General features: G+C 45.7%; 1 protein-coding gene across 5 annotated transcripts in view; it reads right to left on the bottom strand.

Annotated features, from left to right (window-relative positions):
* LOC144688455 (gamma-aminobutyric acid receptor subunit beta-1-like) overlaps window positions 1–20,910 on the bottom strand; it is a 383,572-nt gene that overhangs the window by 3,263 nt on the left and 359,399 nt on the right. The window contains exon 9 of one of the 5 annotated variants that reach the window (XM_078555167.1): window positions 18,547–18,562. The exons of the other annotated variants lie outside the window; for them this stretch is intronic. Coding sequence (XP_078411293.1) covers window positions 18,547–18,562 — 16 coding nt within the window. The remainder of the gene's footprint in view (window positions 1–18,546; window positions 18,563–20,910) is intronic. 5 annotated transcript variants of the gene reach the window in all.

The following is a 20,910-nucleotide window of genomic DNA, read 5'->3' as shown; positions in this document are numbered from 1 at the left end:
ACAATGAATATATTTAAGGCTGAGTTAGACAGGTTTTGATATACAAGGGAGTCAGGGTTATGACAGGCGATAAGGCCACAGTCAGATCAGCCACGATCTTATTGAATGGTAGAGCAGGGTTGAGGGACCACATGGCCTACTCCTGCTCCTATTTATTATGTCCTTATGTTTTCCCGTTCTTAACTAGCCATTTAGGTGGCTCATTTGGGCTCTGTATAATGGTGGCTGATCTGCCATCTTTCACAGCACGGGCAAAATGGCATTGCTGCAGGGAGACATCAGGCACACCATCTCCCAGCGCCATCTAGTCAACCCTCTTGTCAATCCACTACCTGAGAGTGTGGTGCAGGCAAGTTCAATAGAAGTTTAGAGGGAGAAGGTGGGCGAATGGTACTAGGTGAATTGCTCATTCAGAGAGCGGGTGCAGACACGACTGGCTGAATGGCCTTCCTCTGCGCTGTAACAATTCTATTGGCGGGATTTTCCACACCCGCCCACCACCACGATCTTCCATGGACTTCTGGCTGGGGCGCCGCCTCACCCACGGCGGGTCCGGAAAATCCCGGTCTATGATTCTGTGAATTCATTGATTTACACTGTTTTTAAATGGAACCGTCAATCTCCGAAATGGCACAGCCTCACCCCGCCCCAACAATGTTAATGTTACCCCACACCCACCGACAATGCTCAACCCCTCCCTCACACCACATATAAATGCTCACCACCCCTTGCCCCAACATTGTACAGCCTCTCACCCCCCTGACAATGTTCACCACCCACCCCCCAAAATGCTCACCCACTCACATCCCTGACAATGCTCAAGCCCTCGCTTTCCCTCATCACTCGATGATGCTCATCCTCCACCCCTCATCCCCGACAATGCTCACACCCTCATCCCCAAAAATGCTTATGTCCTCACCCCTCTGACAATGCTCACACCCTCACGCCCTCGACAATGCTCACCCCCTCACACCCCGACAATGCTCACCCCCTCACACCCTGACAATGCTCACCCCCTCACACCCCGACAATGCTCACACCCTCATCCCCGACAATGCTCACCCCCTCACACCCCGACAATGCTCACCCCCTCACACCCCGACAATGCTCACCCCCTCACACCTGACAATGCTCACCCCCTCACACCCCGACAATGCTCACACCCTCATCCCCGACAATGCTCACCCCCTCACACCCCGACAATGCTCACCCCCTCACACCCCGACAATGCTCACCCCCTCACACCCCGACAATGCTCACCCCCTCACACCCGACAATGCTCACCCCCTCACACCCTGACAATGCTCACACCCTCACACCCTGACAATGCTCACCCCCTCACACCCTGACAATGCTCACACCATCACATACCGACAATGCTCACACACTCACACCCCGACAATGCTCACACACTCACACCCCGACAATGCTCACTACCTCACACCCCGACAATGCTCACCCCCTCACATCCCGACAATGCTCACACCCTCACACCCCGACAATGCTCACACCCTCACACCCCGACAATGCTCACTACCTCACACCCCGACAATGCTCACTCCCTCACATCCCGACACTGCTCACACCCTCACACCCCGACAATGCTCACACCCTCACACCCTGACAATGCTCACCCCCTCACACCCCGACAATGCTCACACCCTCACACCCCGACAATGCTCACACCCTCACACCCTGACAATGCTCACACCCTCACACCCCAACAATGCTCACCACCTCACACCCCGACAATGCTCACACCCTCACACCCCGACAATGCTCACCCCCTCACGCCCCTGACAATGCTCACCCCCTCAAACCCCGACAATGCTCACCCCCTCACACCCCAACAATGCTCACACCCTCGACAATGCTCACTCTGCCTCACCCTGACAATGCTCACACCCTCAACAATGCTCACTCCCCCTCACCCTGACAATGCTCACACCCTCACACCCCTGACAATGCTCACTCCCCCTCACCCTGACAATGCTCACACCCTCACACCCCTGACAATGCTCAAGTCCCCTCAACCCTGACAATGCTCAAGTCCTTTCACATCCAATATTGTACACCCCCACACTCACCCCCAGCAATTCTCACCACTCTCACCCTCCCAACAATGTTCATCCCCTCCCCCCCTCTCAGTCTCCCATCCCTGCACAGTGCTGACTTTCCTGACATCGTGCAGGCAGTAGTCAGGAATACCGGGTGGGGTGAACATTATCAAGAGGGGGAAAGTATTGTCAAGGGGGGGCGTTGAACAACCTGGGGGTGGGTGTTGGGGCATGGGTGTGATGATCATTGCTGGTGGTGAGGTGAATGTTACTGGCAGTGGGGTGAACATTGCTGGGAGAGGGGCTGAGCATTGTTGGGGGTGGGTGTGAGTATTGTTGGGGGTGGGTGTGAGCATTGTTGGGGGTGGGTGTGAGCATTGCTGAGAGGGGTTGAATATTGTGTCAGGGACTGGTGACCATTTTCGGGAGGAAGGGCTGGACATTGTCTGGGATGGATATTCTCGGGGGTGGTGGTAAGCATTGCTGGGAGGCTGGGGGATGCGGGTGAACATTACTGGGGGTGTTGAGCATTGTTGGGGTGGTGATGCACATTGATGGGAGGGGGTGATGCACATTGACAGGAGGGTGTATGAACATTGCAGAAGGGGGATTGAGCATTGCTGGGAGAGGTTGGAAAATATTGTTGGGAGGGGGTGCGAACATTGCTTGGAGGGGATGACTATTGTTGGGGAAGGACTGAACATTGGCGGAGTGTTTGAACATTGGTGGGAGGGGGTGAATATTGTCGAGGGAGGGTGATCATTGCTGGGGGTTGCTGTGGCATTGGGCTTCTTTGACACTCCAGCTGATTTAATTTGAACTGTGCTCCTTAGCAGGCTTTAAACATGCTTGGAAAAGCTCTAAGTAAATGTGTGTGAAAGCCAGGGTAGGTTTAGGGCAAACAGCCCGAGTCTGCATGGTTATTGCTAACTGGTTGCACTGTTGTAGAGAATTGTGCAACAATCAGTGCAGAATAAAACTGATAATCGGAAGTTTAAACTTCCTGCATGGGTACTGCGTGTGCACTCGTATCGGGAATTTCTCAGAATCCCGAGGCGCATCAGTGACTTAAGTTGAATCGTTTGCCTCCCCCAATATCAGATGATTCAGGCCTACACTTGAAAAATACTTCACTGGCTGTAAAATATTTTGGGACATTGTGGCGTCATGAAAGGTGCTGCATAAATGTAAGTTTTTCTTCCTTTAAGCCTCTTGCTGTCCAATTTAAATGGCTGGACAGCTGCTTCCCTCAGATTTGTTGACTATTAAAACCTCCCTCTCTCAGTCACTTCAACATTCCCTCATCACCTCACCACAGATGCAGAATCTGCACATGCCTGGGTTCTACTGCTTGGGATGCTTTTCCTAAACACCACTGCCTCTCCAGTCCTCTTTTCTTTGTAAAAACTTCCTTAAAGCTCAGCTTTTAGTCCTCTTTCCCAATCTTTCCCTTCTTGGCTCAGTATCAGTTTTCCAGAACAGTACTTGTGAAGCACTTTGAGTGTTTGTTATAATTTTTTTCCCCATGAACGTAAATTAGTGCTTAATAATTTTATTGAGCAGTTTGAACCTAGGTAATAGTCCAGTGTAGAATCATTTTCTCACCTTCTGAAATCAAGAAAGATCATGCAATAATTCCAATAAGCTGAAATAAAGAGGTTTTCTTGTTTTATTCTTGGGCTTGAAATACGAGGGCTGGATTTCCACAGAAAATCTTCTGATCATCTGCTGTAAACTTGAGGGAGAATATACACAAAGTCCTGGAGAAAGGCCAAAAGCTAAAGTGTAAGGGCTCAGAGTTTACTGAGAGTGGCAAAGGAATAGCTTTCGCCATTCACCTCGTGTACTGTTGCCAGAGAATGTGGGTAGGCTTGTCAGTGGAGACTTCCACTCTTTTGGCATCAGTCTGAATTTGGTGGCTTCTAAGAGGATCTGTGGTGTCTGCGAGCAAGGCAAGAAGCAGAGAGGCTATTCAACCAATCAGATTGCAGAACCCTCACAGATGGCAAAACACAAAGTAAAGGCAGGAAATATAAAACACATGTAAATCATCATCTGGGAAGCAAAATAAAGGTTGGGGCATGCACATGGGATTTTAAAAATTCATTCATGGGATGTGGGCTTCGCTGGCTAGGCCAGCATTTATTGCCCATCCCTAGTTGTCTTTGAGAAGGTGGTGGTGAGCTGCCTTCTTGAACCAGTGCATTCCCTGTGGTGTAGGTACACCTACAGTGCTGTTAGGAAGGGAGTTCCAGGATTTTGACTCAGCGACAGTGAAGGAATGGCAATATATTTCCAAGTCAGTGACTTGGTGGGGAACTTCCAGGTGGTGGTGTTCTCATCCATCAGCTGCCCTTGTCCTTCTAGATGGTAATGGTCGTGGGTTTGGAAGGTGCTGTCTAAGGAGCCTTGGTGAATCCCTACAGTGCATCTTGCAGATGGTACACACTACTGCTACTGTGCGTCGGTGGTGGAGGGAGCGAATGTTTGTGGATGTGGTGCCAATCAAGCGGGCTGCTTTGTCCTAGATGGTGTCAATCTTCTTGAGTGTTGTGGGAGCTGCACTCATCCAGGCAAGTGGGAGTATTCCATCACACTCCTAACTTGTGCCTTGTAGATGGTGGGCAGGTTTTGGGGAGTCAGGAGGTGAGTTACTTGTCGCAGGATTCCTAGTCTCTGACCTGCTCTTGTAGCCACAGTATTTATATGGCTAGTCCAGTTCAGTTTCTGGTCAATGGTAATCCCCAGGATGTTGATAGTGGGGGATTCAGTGATGGTAATGCCATTGAGAGTCAAGGGGCATTGGTTAGATTCTCTCTTGTTGGAGATTTCGTTGCCTGGCACTTGTGTGGTGTGAATGTTACTTGCCACTTGTCAGCCCAAGCCTGGATATTGTCCAGGTCTTGCTGCATTTGTACATGGACTGCTTCTACATCTGAGGAGTCGCGAATGGTATGAACATTGTGCAATCATCAGCGAACATCCCCACTTCTGACCTTATGATGCAAGGAAGGTCATTGATGAAGCAGCTGAAGATGGTTGCACCGAGGACTCTACCCTGAGGAACTCCTGCAGTGATGTCCTGGAGCTGAGATGACTGATCTCCAACAACCACAACCATCTTCCTTTGTGCTAGGTGTGAATCCAACCAGTGGAACGTTTTCCCCCTGATTCCCATTAACTCCAGTTTTGCTAGGGCTCCTTGATGCCACACTCTGTCAAATACTGCCTTGATGTCAAGGGCAGTCACTCTCACCTCACCTCGGGAGTTCAGCTCTTTTGCCCATGTTTGAACCAAGGCTGTAATGAGGTCAGGAGCTGAGCAGCCCTGGTGGAACCCAAACGGAGTGTCAGTGAGCAGATTATTGCTAAGCAAGCACCGTTTGATAGCACTGTTGATCACTCCTTCCATTACTTTACTGATGATGGACAGTAGACTGATGGGGCAGTAATTGGCCGGGTTGGATTTGTCTTGCTTTTTGTGTGTAAGACATACCTGGGCAATTTTCCACATAGCCGGGTAGATGCCAGTGTTGTAGCTGTACTGGAACAGCTTGGCTAGCGGGGCGGCAGTTCTGGAGCAAACATCTTCAGGACTATTGCCGGAATATTGTCAGGGTCCATTGCCTTTGCAGTATCCAGTGCCTTATACTGTTTCTTGACATCACTTAGAGTGAATCGAATTGGCTGAAGACTGGCATCTGTGATGCTCGGGACCTCCAGAGGAGACAGAGATGGATCGTCCACTCGGCACTTCTGGCTGAAGATTGTTGCGAATGCTTCAGCCTTATCTTTTGCACTGATGTGCTGGGCTCCTTCATCATTGAGGTTGGGGATATTTGTGGAACCTTCTCCTCCAGTGAGTTATTTAATTGTCCACCACCATTCACAACTGGATGTGGCAGGACTGTTGAGCTTACATCTGATCCATTGGTTGTGGGATCGCTTAGCCCTGTCTATCACTAGCTGCTTATGTGGTCAAAATATTGGGTAGATTTTCTAGTTAAATCTGAGATTGAGGAAGAAATGGGCACAGTGGGCTTCATGCCCATCAATTACTTTGAAGTCAACCATGTTCAGGCTTCTGTAGTGCATAACAAGATGTAACGCTCAGACTGGGAGTTAATGCACTGTGTGTGTAAGATCTGATACTTTACACTGCCATTGCCGGTACAGAATATTGGAAGATTCTTCCTCTGAGACAAAAAGTAATCTTGCACAAACTCCATAAAATTGTCTTTGTTTTTCAAAAATGACATCAATTCTTTTCACTTTAATTCTGGTTAATTTAAACTTGTCCAAGATTAATATCCTTCTCCTCATAAAGATCCCAATCTACTCAAACAATTCCATATTGATTTAATCATTTTGCCTCAATGATCTATGGCAGGCTATTATTATTGGTTTTCTACTTGTGCCGTCATACATTTCTATACTAATTAGCTGTGACCACTTCTCCTCTGTGGATACAGCTGGCATTTATTGACTGTCAGATCGTCCCTGACTAGCATACTATCCTCCTACATTTAATTTGTTTTTATCTCTTCTGTACATCCTGAGAATGGTACAAAGTTCACATCTGTTCTTTGCTTTTAACCACATACAGTAAATGTTGAATCTCTCCTCTCAGCATGATCTTTACTTGATGGGGGAACAGATCAGGCATTTGTGTGCACAGATCTGCAGGCTTAATTTGCTGCATTTAATTCTACGATCCATGCTCATGCTAGGAGCAGAATCTCAAGAAGACCTATCCATTTCTCCAGTAAACTGATTGGGTCTAGCTTTTCAAATTCACAAATTGGCTTTTCAACTTTGGAATGTTTACTATAACCAGATTTATTTTGATTTTACTCTCCCTAAAGACACAAATCTCCTGGGGCAAAATTTTTACCTCAGCAGGCGGGCGCGCGCCCAACCCGCTTGAGCATGGAATAACGCATGTTGACGTCGGGCGAGCGCCCCGATGTCAACGCGCAGTTGCGCGATATTTCGGTCGGCGGGTGCGCGCCCATGTCAGCAGCTCATCCACTGACAATTAAAAGGCCTGTTAAGGCCATTAACAAGGTTATTAAAAGAATATTTTTGCTGCCCATCCAACCTTACGGTCGGCGGGCAGGTGAAAAGACCAAGCGGCCTTTGCACTTTTTAGGAAACCTCATCCATGGGCGGGATGAGGTTTCCAACAGCAAATAAAAATAAAATAAAAATTTTTAAATGTAATTAATAACATGTTCCTGCTCATGTGACAGAGTCACATACGGGGACGTTTCATAACATTTTTCATTTCTTTATTTTTTTTAAAACTCTTCCTCTCCCTGAGGTAGCTCTGTGCCTCAGGGAGATTATCAAGTGCGCACTTGCGCGCATGCGTGAAGTTGGCGCTCGCCCCAGTGGCCCTCCTCCCCCCGCCCGCACAGGCGGTGTCGAGCGCTGCCCCTCACATTTCATGCTGGGCGGGCCTTTATTGGCCCCCCAGCTTGAAATTGCCTTGTGGCCTCAATCGCGGGCGGCAGTTGGTTTCTCCCCTGCCCCTGCCCACCCCTGCTGAGATCACCCGACAAGGGCAAAATTCTTTCCCTGGTCTCTGCAACGTTGGAAACCTGACACATGATGGAAGATGTGAATCAGAACTCTGCGGAAGTCCAGACTTACGTGGGAATTGCCCGGGAAGTTTAAAATTCCAATGAGCAATTTCCCTGCTCCCTGGAAATCTCTGTGTATATCTCCAACCCTGAGCTACAGACAGAGGCTTGGGACAGATCTTCGGTGCTTTCCTTGATAGTTACCCAGGAAATGTTAGACAGTCTAAAACCTAGTCTAACATCTTGGTAACTCCACAACCGACCACCCTCTCCCCGCCAAATCATCCCCCCAACCACCATACTACCCTTCACCTGAACACCTGACTGGTCCCTGACCACCTGACTACGTCCTCGACTACCTGACTATCCCCCTGATATGACCTGACTACCGCCCGACCACCCAACTACCCCACCCCGACACAATACTCCCTGCCCCTGCAACTGGACCTGGTTACCCCCTGACCACCCACTGGCAAACCTGACAGGTTGGGAAAATCTTTGCGGACAGCAGCAATCTGCTCAGCATTGCCGCTGACCTGAAGATTCAGGCCATAGTTTTTAGTTTGTCCTGAGATATATCTAGGCAAGTTGTTTTCCCTTCTGACCTCTTTATAAACAGCTTTTGTTTCAGAGTCCCATGCTTCTTCCTGGCATCTTACTGCTTCACTCCCTGTATTATGATATAATTGTGGCTCTGTGTCTCCCACTGTCTTGTGTAGGCACTCATTTCATTCACAGCAGCAATTTCTCTGCCTCATGCTCACTGCTGAAATAGTATTTGGCTTGCAGTCTTACATTTGGTAAATTAATGCAACTCTTCATTTACATTCTAGTTCCATATTAATGGGCAAGTTCAGTCAGCGTTTGGTTTTCTGTTATACATTTTAATAGTCATTGCAACCCCTCTTAATTCTTCGTAATCAGTAGTCACTTGGCATGGTAATCCACTCAGTATGGTCATTTTCAAGCATGAACCTTGGAGCAATCTGCTACTTTGCCAATATAATGATAAGATCTGTTTCATCAGCTATTGCCACCTTCACATTCCTAAGAACTAGAAACTATGTAGGACAATTTCCCAAATTCTTGGCCACTGTGGAGAAAAATAAATAGTCAAGTGTGACAGACATTCTTTCATTTAACTATTGACATCCTTTAACCTTTGGCTGGAAAGCACAGGAGGTTCTGCCCTCTTGATGGTACGATGGAGTTTTATGTTTACCACCTCTGTAAAAATAAAAGCCAGGAAAATTAAGGCATTTATGCTCTTTTTTGATTGCTTGCAATTCGTAGAAAATAATGTGCACCTTTATTACAGTAGACTCTGCTCATCAGAAGATGGTGTTGAAGTACATTGTCGTAACAGAATAGGGGGAATTGTTACTCTGGGCTGAATTTAATGCAGCCTGTTGTGGTCGAACCATGGTAGCCAGGTCCACCTATCATGGGAGAGGCTCCATGTCAGGCTGCTGGGGGTGGGAGAACCTCCCCTTGATTAAGTTGGGAGGAGGAAGGGGCTGACTTGGGGTTCCTGGCCAGCAGCAGTGGGATGTCAATTAGGCTCATTATTAAGGCAATTGACACCCATTATCCCTGACCCCACTGCAATTTAGTGGAGCCTCAGGGATTTAATGTGAGCAACGAGGCTTTCTGCGTGGCTTTCCCACATCCTCAGAAGGCTGTCTAGCAAACCCTGTCAGGTTTCCCAGCAGCCTTCCGGCGGCTGGGAGTGTGGGGGCCCTTCATAGTCAGGCGGTCTCCATTCGATTGAGGGACCCGGCATTGGGAAGGGGGTAGGACAGTGAGAGCCACCTCCCTGCCTTGCCTCCAACCCACCCCTGTTCTCCTGTCCTATGATCTCCGCCCAGTGACCCTCATCCTGCTCTTCCTCATCTTTGGGCTGGCATCCCACCATGATCCTGCACCTCTGATGGGTGCAATGTCACCAGCAGCCATTACTCCCACTGGCATTGGTGGCATGAGGAGTTGCCAGCCTCTGATTGGCTGGCAGCTCTAGGCAAGCAGGACTTCCGCCACTGGTGACCTCAAATCCGAGGAGGCCCAATGGTGGCCACTTAAGTGGCTGAAGGACACTTGATTGCGCCAGGCCTCTCCCATGGAACTGATGGGATTCCCCACGGTTCTCCTACCAGCGTGCGAGACCCCTGTCAGCCGGACAGAATCCCAGCCCCTGCTTCTAGCTGGACTGTACCTGATCTATAACTGCCTGTGGCTGACATTGGTTGCTCAAAAAAAAATGGAATCTTGGCCCATTCCCCAGGGTTAACATCCATCACCCTAATGACCATAAATTCACCAAAAGTTGTTGAATGAGTACTGCAGACTGTCATTCCTTTCTGACTCTCAACAATAATGCTGGTACATTCACGCACTGATATCTACACAAATTCACATTGAAATATTACAAGTGTGGCACATTCTGTAAAAAAAGCATCTGAGTATTTTGGCACATCAGTTATTAATGTAGTGTTATTAGCAACAATGATCTGCTATTCTGGGTATAATTACAATTCATATTAGCACCAATGCAATAGGAATAACAGCTTCCATTTATATAGCAACTTTAAAATAGTCAAATGTCTTCAGGAGTTTTGCAGGAATGTTAACAGAGAAAATCCAATACCGATCCATGTACTGAGATATTAAGATATGTGACTGAAAGATTGGCCCAAGAGGTAGCTTTTAAGGAACATCTTAGAGGAGGAAAGAGGGGTAAGGAGGGATTTCCAGCATTTAGGGCCTTAGCAATTGAAGGAACGGCCACCAATCATGAAGTGATTAAAATCAGGGGTGCTCAATAAACCAGAATTGGAGGAGTGCAGTGATCTCAGAGAGCTGAGGGCAATTAGAGATAGAGAGGGGTAAGGTTATGAAGGGCTTTTAGCATAAGGATGAGAATATTAGATTTGAGGCATTAGGGACTGGGAGCCATGTAGGTTAGTGAGCACAAGAATGATGGATGCATGCAACCTGGTGTAGGTTAGGACATGGGCATCATAGCTTTGGATAAGATCGAGTATATGGAAGGTAGAAGGTGGATGCCAGCCAAGAGAGCATTGGGATAGTAAAATCTGGAGAGAACAAAGATTTCATCAGCAAGATGGGCTGAAATAGGTATTGCCATGGAGGCTGGTGGGAGAGGATATATTGTTGGAAACTTTGTTCAGAGTTAAACAGAATGCCAATGTTGTGATCGGTCTGGTTCATCCTCTGATTGTGGCCAAGTTGGGGATGGAATGGGTAAATTTGGAAAGGAAAGTTTGGTGGTATGAACCATTAGATGCACATAAGTGCAAATTTTAACTAACTACACTTTAAATACAAGTTTAAGTTCTTGCCTGCTGAGAGCGCGGTAATTGATCAGGCTGCTAGAAATTTGCAGCTGTGAGACTCAAGGCTGTCAGTACTGTGTGAAGAACTGTCTTGCTGATAAGAGTTAGCTTGCCCGCTTGTCTGGAGTGTTCACAGACAGTACCCCTTTGTTTTAAAGTCACATTCAAGGCCTCCTGGAAACAGAGAGTAGGAATAAATGGGTCTTTTTCGGAGTGGCAGGCAGTGACTAGTGAGGTACCGCAGGGATCAGTGCTTGGGCCCCAGCTGTTCACAATATATATCAATGATTTGGATGAGGGAACCAAATGTAATATTTCCAAGTTTACTGATGGCATGAAACTTGGTGGGAATGTGAGCAGTGAGGAGGTGTTAAGAGGCTTCAAGGTGATTTAGACAAGTTGAGTGAGTGGGCAAATACATGGCAGATGCAGTATAACGTGGATAAGTGTGAAGCTATCCATTTTGGTAGGAAAAACAGAATGGCAGAGTATTATTTAAATAGTGATAGATTGGGAAATGTTGATGTACAAAGGGACCTGGGTGTCTTTGTACACCAATCACTGAAAGCAAGCATGCAGGTGCAGCAAGCAGTTAAGAAGGCAAATGGTATGTTGGCCTTCATTGTGAGGGGACTTGAGTATAGGAGCAAAGATGTCTTACTGCAGCTGTACAGCAGTAAGCTGTATAGCTGCACCAAGGAGTATGGAGTTCAGGTAGAGGATCAGCCATGATCATGATGAATGGTGGAGTAGGCTCGAAATGGCCTAGACCTGCTCCTATTTTCTATGTTTTTATGTTTCTCCTAAGAAATCTCAGCATGAATCCCTCCCTATAGTTTTTTAAAATTCTTTCATGGGATGTTGGTGTCACTGGCTAGGCCAGCATTCATTGCCCATTCCTAATTGCGCTTGGGAAGGTGGTGGTGAGCTGCCTTCTTGAACTACTGCAGTCCAAATGGTGTAGGTACACTCGCAGTGCTGTTAGGAAGGGAATTCCAGGATATTGACCCAATGACAGTGAGGGAATGGCAATATATTTCCAAGTCAGGATGGCGAGTGGCTTGAAGGGGAACATCCAGGTGGTGGTGTTATGGTGATAACCTATAGTGATAAAGGCTGGAATCAACATGTATACCTTTCTATCATAGTAGAACAGAATGGATGCAATTAGGTTAAGATGTGAATGGGTGTGCATGTCTTATTTTTAATTCTCTTAATACTTGGATGTCTATAATGAAATGGTCATTGAAATATGCCTTTCATTCCTTGTGATAGGGAGGTGTCACGATGATGTGACTTGCACATGAAAGAGGTTAATCTGTAATTTCACCTGCTGACCAAACATATACTGAACTGTTTAAAAAGGACTTTTTAAAGACAAGAAAAGACACCAACTAAAGATGGCTACCACAAGTCACCTGATGTCTGGTATTGCTAGCTGACCAGCTTCTGGAAAGTTCTAACGTGGAATTACAATTCAAACTCTGCAATTTGAACTGAGACAGAGCAAACTGCTTTAAAATGCAAGGTGACATTCCAAGCTGAGCCCTCAGGAAATGTGAAAAAAGAGACAATTTCTATAATCCAGAAACCTATCAAAACCCATAACTGACTAAGGAAGGGACATTAAAATGCAAACTGTTGGGTATTGAAACAATGGCTGCCACAGACAGACAGATCCAAAACTCCTTGGAAATACACAGTGAGTGAAGTATTTCACTGCAGAGAGATTGCAAGGTTCACAGGTCGTGTCAAGAAAGTTTTCAGCAGGGGAAACAGGCTGAAAGCTGTGCTCGCTCCCTCTCTCTCTTTTGGAAAAACTGTGTGTCACCCTGTTTGAGAAGTCAACTTTGCCAGAAACCTACCAGTGAACCGAGATTTTCTAATAATTGCAACATCTTCTACATCTGACCACATCTAAGAAACCAGCTAACCTAAATCGGCCACAGCATTTAAAATCTACACCTAAGGGACAAACAAAGGACACTTAACCATATATTCTTTTATCTATTTTTGTATTGGACACTAGCTCCCATAATCTCTGAAACCTGTGGGTATGTGTGTGTGTGTATGTGTGTGTGGGTGGGTGTGTGCGGGTGTGTGTGCGTGTGTGTGTGTGTGGGTGTGCATGTGTGTGGCCTCATTGGCTGCATGAAGGCCGAAGGCTTGACAAAGCATTTTTATTATATTTTCTTATGTTTAGTGGCTCATAAATTTGCTCATTCTTTAATTCAAGAACACCTTATTCGATTGGCTTCTTATTGCTCACAGCTGAAATATTTAAATACATTTTGATTTAGAAAAGGCTTTTCCTTGTGAAAACAAAATTTAAATCTTTGTTGAGACCAACTGAGGAGGTTGAATACAGGGGAGCCAGTTCATCCTTTCTCACCTACTCTTGACAGGGTTAGGCGAACCATAGAAAAGCTATGGCACAGAAAGAGGCCATTAGTGAAGCTTTCAAGACATCGATGGCACAGCATCATCATTGCTCCCACAGTGACAACTCTCCTGAGATATGCAGATCAAATCAGGAAAAAGACAAATACCTCACATGTGCTGTCAGCAATTGAGGGATTCAGGACCTTCAGGTGGATAAGAATATTCTAGCTGTCTTCACTGCCTTTTGTGAAGCATACTTACCATTTCTTGCTTTCGTTCACTACATCTGATTGTCTCCATCACTTGCTTGTACCTTGTGGGTAGCTTAGCGACGCCGGTAGCAATTGTGAATTTGGGGTATAAAGTTTATTTGACTAAAGATACTTGCAGCCCCAAACTTTAATCAGGTCCAAATTCTTGCAACTTGCCTGGATGAGTGCACCTCCATCTGAGTCCATCCAGGACAAAGCATCACGTTTGATCAGCACCCATCCACCGCCTTAACCATTACTTCCCTCCACCACTGATGTACAGTGGCAGCAGCCTGTACCATCTAGAAGATGCACTGCAGCATCTCACCGAGACTCTTTTGACAGCACCTTTTAAACCTGCAGCCTCTACCACCTAGGAAGAGAAGGTCATCAGGGAGACAGTGGCATAGTGGTAATGTCATAGGACTAATAATACAGCAGCCCAGATGAATTCTCTGGGACTTTGAATTCATAAATAAATCTGAAATATAAAGCTAGTCTCAGTAATGTTGATCATGAAGCCACTGTCAAATGGGCATTTGCTTAGCAATAACCTGCTCACTGATGCTCAGTTTGGGTTCCGCCAGGGCCACTCAGCTCTTGACCTCATTACAGCCTCAGTTCAAACATGGACAAAAGAGCTGAACTCCTGAGGTGAGGTGAGAGTAACTGCCCTTGATATCAAGGCAGCATTTGACCAAATGTGGCATCAAGGAGCCCTAGCAACACTGGAGTCAATGATGATCAGGGCATAGTGATATTGTCACTGGACTGGTAATCCTGAGAGCCAGGGTAATGCTCTAGGGACTGGGTTTGAATCCCACCATGGCAGATGGTGGAATTTGAATCTAATAAAAATCTGGAATTAAAAAGTCTAATGATGGCTGTGAAACCATTGCTGATTGTCACAAAAACCCATCTGGTTCATTAATGTCCTTTAAGGGAGGAAATCTGCCATCCTTACCTGGTCTGGCTGACATGCGACTCTAGACCCATAGCTGGTTGACTTTTAACTGCCTTCTGAAATGGCTGAACAAGCCATTCAGTTTAAGAGCAATTTGGGATGGGCAACAAACATTGGCCTTGCCAGCGATGCCCACATCGCATGAATGAATAAAGAAAAAAAAATGCATGGGACTGTCACCACCTGCAAGTTTTCTTTCAAGACACATACCATCCTAACTTGAAAATATTTTGCCGTTCCTTCATCATTGTAGGTAGTTCTAGAATAAACCTAACAGCACCATGGTTGTACCTTCACTACGCTCAATGGACTGCAGCAATTCAATCAAGTGACTCATCACCATCTTCTCAAAGGCAATTAGGGATGAATAAGAAATGCTGGCTTTGCCAATGAAGAATAAAAAATGATTGACTCTTACTGAACTTGCTCTAACATCTATATAACAGATGCTGTTGTCAGAAATTCTTGAACGGTATGGTTTAAACAGCCCAATAATATTGTAATTTGTTGTGCTCTCATCTGTTTATAACATACTGTTAATGGAAATTATATATAAAGTGTTTTGCAGAACTCGTGGAAGAAATTGCATGCATTTGATACTAAATCTTTCAGTTCTGCTAACTGTAGATAATGGTTCAGTTGTATATGCATGTTAAAAAAGATTATATCATTTGTGAACAATATTGAGTTGTTGAAGTATAAGACAAAGTGGCCCAAATGGAACATTGTGCCTCCATCTTGCCAGTGTCAATCAAGCAAAGCAACATTACTTGAGGGCAGAAAGCACAAGACACTAATTAAAACAGTACCACCACAAAGTTTTTTCAGCAGCACCAGCCCCAGTCAATTCTCATCTCAGCTCTAATTAATATATATTAAAATATTAAAATTAGTTAATACACAGGTTGAGCTTGGATTATCATGCATAGCATCATTTTAAACTGTGTTAGTCATAGTATCACCGTGCAGGAAAAATATTTTCTGCACTTGATAGATATTGTGTAATTGCGATATCCAGCACGATCAGGCCGCCATCAGTATTAATTAGGTGATGTTACATTAATAGATTTTAATAGCTAACAACAGAGTTTATCCATTCAGAAAAGCTTGTGCTTTATAGTAGTTCTGATTTTTGTTCCCTGCAGCAAGTGCTAATAGGAGGGTGGAATTATTGGGCCACCAATATAATAGGTGAGCAAGGGTAAAAGTAATGGGCAGAGATCGCTATCTGAAACACCAGATACTTTCCCAAATTGCACAATGTTTAAAAGGCCTAAGGTGCTTCTGTGTTATCTATCTGTAAAGGCATGGAAAATGGGTTTTAACCAGTGATTAGACAATTCTCTGATTTTCTCATGGGAAGTGCAGTGTGATTACAGACAAGCGTTTGAGGAAGGTAATTATAACTTAACCTGCAGGATTTTTCCCTGGATGGATTTTTCTTTCGCTGTTTGCAATTTAGCTTTTTAACATTTTTACTCTGTATTTTGTTTACAGAAGTTCATTATCAAAATCTAAATTGGAATATGCAAATTCTATGGGGTTTCCTCTCTATTTTTGGAAGAAGAGAATGAAAGGAGGGATGCAAGATATGAATCAAGATGGAAACGGAACTCACCCTTGAAATTAGGTGTACAGATACCTATTTGGGAAGGTGTGAGGAAAATTGTCTCCGTTGCCTTTGCTTCATCAGAGAGGCGGTGAAGGAACTGTCCTGGCTGCTGGAATGTGACCTGCAGACAACCTCCACCCTCATTGCAAGCTTCCTTGGGTTGGCCTCAATCAATACACAATATGGTGATATCAGGGTAAACACTTCCATCACCTTCCCCAGTGGGACAACAAAACAGAATGAGAGGGTACTTTTTCAAAATAATAGGCACCTCTCAGTCCAGGGCATTGTTGATGGTACGCTTGTGGCCATTTGCTAAAGCTGCCCAGTACAATGTACACATGTGTTCTTCTTCAGTTCTCTGTCTGAAGGCTGGTTCATAGCAATTATTCGCCAAACTGCCATGATTTTTTTACTACAAATAAGCTGAGGAGGCAGGCCCTGAGTCTACCTCAGCCAAAATAGGAACCAAACTACATGCTGATGGTGTTAATCTGATCCACATACTAAGCTGTCTAGCCAACTGAGCTAGCTGCCCCCACCCCGCAGAGCCCCCAGCATAACCAGTTCAGGCTTCTGAAGTGCTGGTTCAAGATGTCTATGTATTAAATGGGGCCAATAATTAACCTATTGCCTTCATATGCTTCCTTGAATCTTTGTTCTGTTAGTGCTTGCAGCTGACACCATATGAGCCAGGAATCTCCTGGGAGCCATGCTTTGAGTGTGCTTTCTCTTTCTGAAGCTCAAAAACAATGCATTATCTAAAAATGAAGATGCCCAATCAACCCTGGAACCCATATTAAATATGTAATTAGGCTGATCGCAGAACAGGATTTGTTAATCTGATCGTAGGCAAGCACAGAGCTCGCAGCTTTGTTTGGACTAGGGAATCAAAGGGTATTTGGGGTAGATGGGAATGTGGAAACACAAACAGATCAGCCATGATTGTATTGAATGGTGGAGCAGGCTCAAGGGGCTGAATAGCCTACTTCTGCTGCTAATTTTATGTTCATATCCAGCGGTCTGGTGCTGCAGTCTCTGCTGAAGACTTGGTGAGATCCTGGAGAATGTGTTATTTTCAGTGGTAATGACATAACTGCAATAATGATCTTGTAAAATTGGTAGATGGCGGAGTAGCGATAATGTCACTGGACTAGTAATGCAGAGACCCGGGCTTATGTTCTGGGGACCATGTCAACTGGTGGAATGAAATGCAATTAATAAAATGTGGGTTTGAAAGCTAGTCTCAAGGCAAAGTTTCCCTTGAATTGCACTAAGTGCTGTAGCGGGCGTGAAAAAAGACGTTTTTCCCGCTGGTTGCAATGGTGGTTTTTTGCGCTGTTTCGATGGCTTCCCACCTTATTAATTATGCAGCCACAGGAAACAGGCTGTTCTACTGGTGGGCAGCCTCTGATTCACCTGCCACACCATCACCACACCGTTTCCTCACTCAGGGTGCCATATCTAAACCGCAGCCGCGCACATGGTTCTCTGTGCTTGCAGCCCAGGACTGCTCCAGTGAAGACATGGCCCTGAAAGCCAAGGACAGTTCAGTGACCCATACCTAGAATGTCTTTTGGAGTCCCGCCGTGATGTCCTCTATCCCTGCTCTGGCTGCAGGAGGTCCAGCAATCTCACCACTCCAGCTTGAATGGCATTGGCAGTGGTGGTCAGTGTCAATGCTGCACAGAAGAGGTTGGCCATCCAGTGCAGAAAGAGAATGAATGATCTCATCTGTGCTGCCAGGGTAAGGCAACCATCTCATCACTCTAAACTCTCACACTCAGTAAAGTGATGGAAGGGCTCATCAACAGAGCTATGAATCAATGCTTAGCAATAGCCTGTTCACTGATGCTCAGTTTGGGTTCTGCCAGGGCCATTCATCTCCTGACCTCATTACAGCCTTGGTTCAAACATGGGCAGAAGAGCTGAGCTCCAGAGATGAGGTGAGAACGACTGCCTTTGACATCAAGGCAGCATTTGACCGAGTGTGGTATCAAGGAGCCCTAGCGAAATGGAGTCAATAGGAATCGGGGGAAAACTCTTCGCTGATTGGAGGCATACCCAGCACAAAGGAAGATGGTTGTGGTTGTTGGAGGTCAATCATCTCAGTTCCAGGACATCACTGCAGGAGTTCCTCAGGGTAGTGTCCTGGGCCCAACCATTTACAACTGCTTCATCAATGACAAAGGTCAGAAGTGGGGATGTTCTCTGATGATTGCACAATGTTCAGCACCATTCACGACTTCTTAGATACTGAAGCAGTCCATGTCCAAATGCAGCAAGACCTGGACAATATCCAGGTTTGGGCTGACAAATGGCTAGTGACATTCGTGCCACACAAGTGCCAGGCAATGACTATCTCCAAAAAGAGAGAATCTAACCATCACCCCTTGATATTCAATGGCATTACCATCGCTGAATCCCCCACTATCAACATCCTGGCGGTTACCATAGACCAGAAACTGAACTGAGCTAGCCATATAAATACTGTGGCTATAAGAGCAGTTCAGAGGCTAGGAATCTTGTGGCGAGTAACTCACCTCCTGACTCCCTATAGCCTGTCCACCATCTACAAGGCACAGCGAAGAGTGTGATGAAATACTCTCCACTTGCCTGGATGTGTGCAGCTCCAACAACACTCAAGAAGCTTGACACCATCAGGACAAAGCAGCCCACTTGATGGACACCCCATCTACAAACATTCACTCCTTCCACCACCGATACACAGTGGCAGGAGAGTGTACCATCTACAACATGCATTGCAGGAACTCACCAGTCCACCTTAGACAGCACCTTCCAAACCCATGACCACTATCTTCTGGAAGGACAAGGAAAGCAGACACATGGGAGCACCACCATCTGGACGTTCCCCTCCAAGTCACTCACCATCCTGATTTGGAAATATATCGCCGTTCCTTCACTGTCGCTGAGTCAAAACTCTGGAACTCCCTTCCTAACAGCACTGTAGGTGTATCAATACCACATGGACTGCAGCGGTTCAAGAAGTCGGCACACCACCACCTTCTCAAGCGCAATTAGAGATGGGCAATAATTGCTGGCCTTGACAGCAATGCCCATATTCCGTGAATGAATGAAAAAAAAACTTACAGGGCCATCACACATTCACTGGCATCTCACTCACTGCCAGCTCAATGGACATCAATGCTCACTCTCTCACACACAGCCTCACAACTCCATTTGGCCTCATCTCCCCTGGAGACTGCCTCCCCAGCCTCACCATCTTCAGGCCACTTGCATGGATCAACATGTGCCCCCCCCTAACATGCCCTGGTATACCCCCCCTTCTTGAAGCAAGCCCTAGCCCTGCAGACATTGAAAAGCCACCCCTGGCTTGCCGCTGGTCTGGTAGGTAGAGATTTGCCCACGAGCACCCATAAAAGTGATGTGGTGCTGCCTGCAAAGCCAGGTGTTACCTGAAGCAAGGTAGGCAAACAAACCATGAACTCCTGAGCAAAATGCTGGTTGCCAGATGTATGTTGCTTATGTGCCATTGGGAAACACGTCGGTGTGCAATCATACCGCATGAGCTCATGATCCAGTGTGGCAGGATGATTCTGGTAAGCAGAGCTTATAAAGAAATGCTAAAGTATTGAAATTAGGTCCCTGACATGCGGCAGCAGGAAGCGCAGCCCATCATTGATGGGTGGTTTTATGATGGCCTGAAACTAATTTTTGTGATCTCCTGATATTTTCCACTGTTGCCCGCTATGATGCCCACCACAAACAGGAGCGAGAAAGCTCGCCCTCAGTAATGGTGGCCATGAAGCTTTCATCGACTGTTGTAAAATCCCATCAGGAATAATAATGTCCTTAAGGGAAGAAAATCAGCCATCCTTACCAGATAGCCTAGATGTGACTCCAGATCCACAGCAATGTGATTGACTCTGAAATGGCCTAGCATGCCACTCAGGTCAAAGGGCAATTAGAGATGGGCAGCAAATGCTGGCCTTGCCAGAGATGCCCACATCGCATGAAAGTATGAAAAAAACTGATTAAGAAATGAGCAAGCTGCTTAACTGCCTAAACGTTGAAAAGTTTCCTGAGCCTATGTTGCGAAAAAGGCAAATAGCGCTTGCAGATGCCCAGTTAATAGCTTTAATTGACAAATGACAGACTGAAGGTTTCTTTTATCTGTGGAGAGCAACCTGTTATTATTTAAGAGCAAAAATAGATTTCAGCTTTCAATGTCTTTGTGATTGAACTCTCTTCATATCCAGTAGCTATGGTGATTGAGAATGCGAGTGCTCTGGAACATTATATTTTATTCTGAGCAGGATTTTAGCAGCTTTCACTGAAGTTACATATTCTTAATTGGGAGAAAGATTTGTCTAACATGCATTGACTGCACAGCAGACAATGCTTTCTATTGCGTGACTGAGGACTAAGATTGCAAAATATATGAACAGAAAATAACAGAAGACTACTGAAAACAAAAAATAATGTATTGATAATCTAGGCATATAACATTTTCCATATTTAAACAATCCTCATTTTATTTATGTGAGAATGAATATAAATGTGGTTATTTTTTTCCTTTGGGGGGGATGTGAGGATGTGTCTATTGTCAAGAAATAATGTCCTAGTGTAAATCATGTTCAATTATATCTATTAGGGCTTTGGAGTGGGTAGAGTGAAGTACTGTGTTTTCCAGCAAAATCAATCTTACTTTGGAAAGAGCTGAC

The sequence above is a fragment of the Cetorhinus maximus genome, chromosome 1 (genome assembly GCF_964194155.1).
Source record: "Cetorhinus maximus chromosome 1, sCetMax3.hap1.1, whole genome shotgun sequence".
Taxonomy (NCBI): Eukaryota; Metazoa; Chordata; class Chondrichthyes; order Lamniformes; family Cetorhinidae; genus Cetorhinus; species Cetorhinus maximus.
Note: the sequence above shows the minus strand (reverse complement) of the source record. Positions and strands in the feature narration are given on the sequence as shown.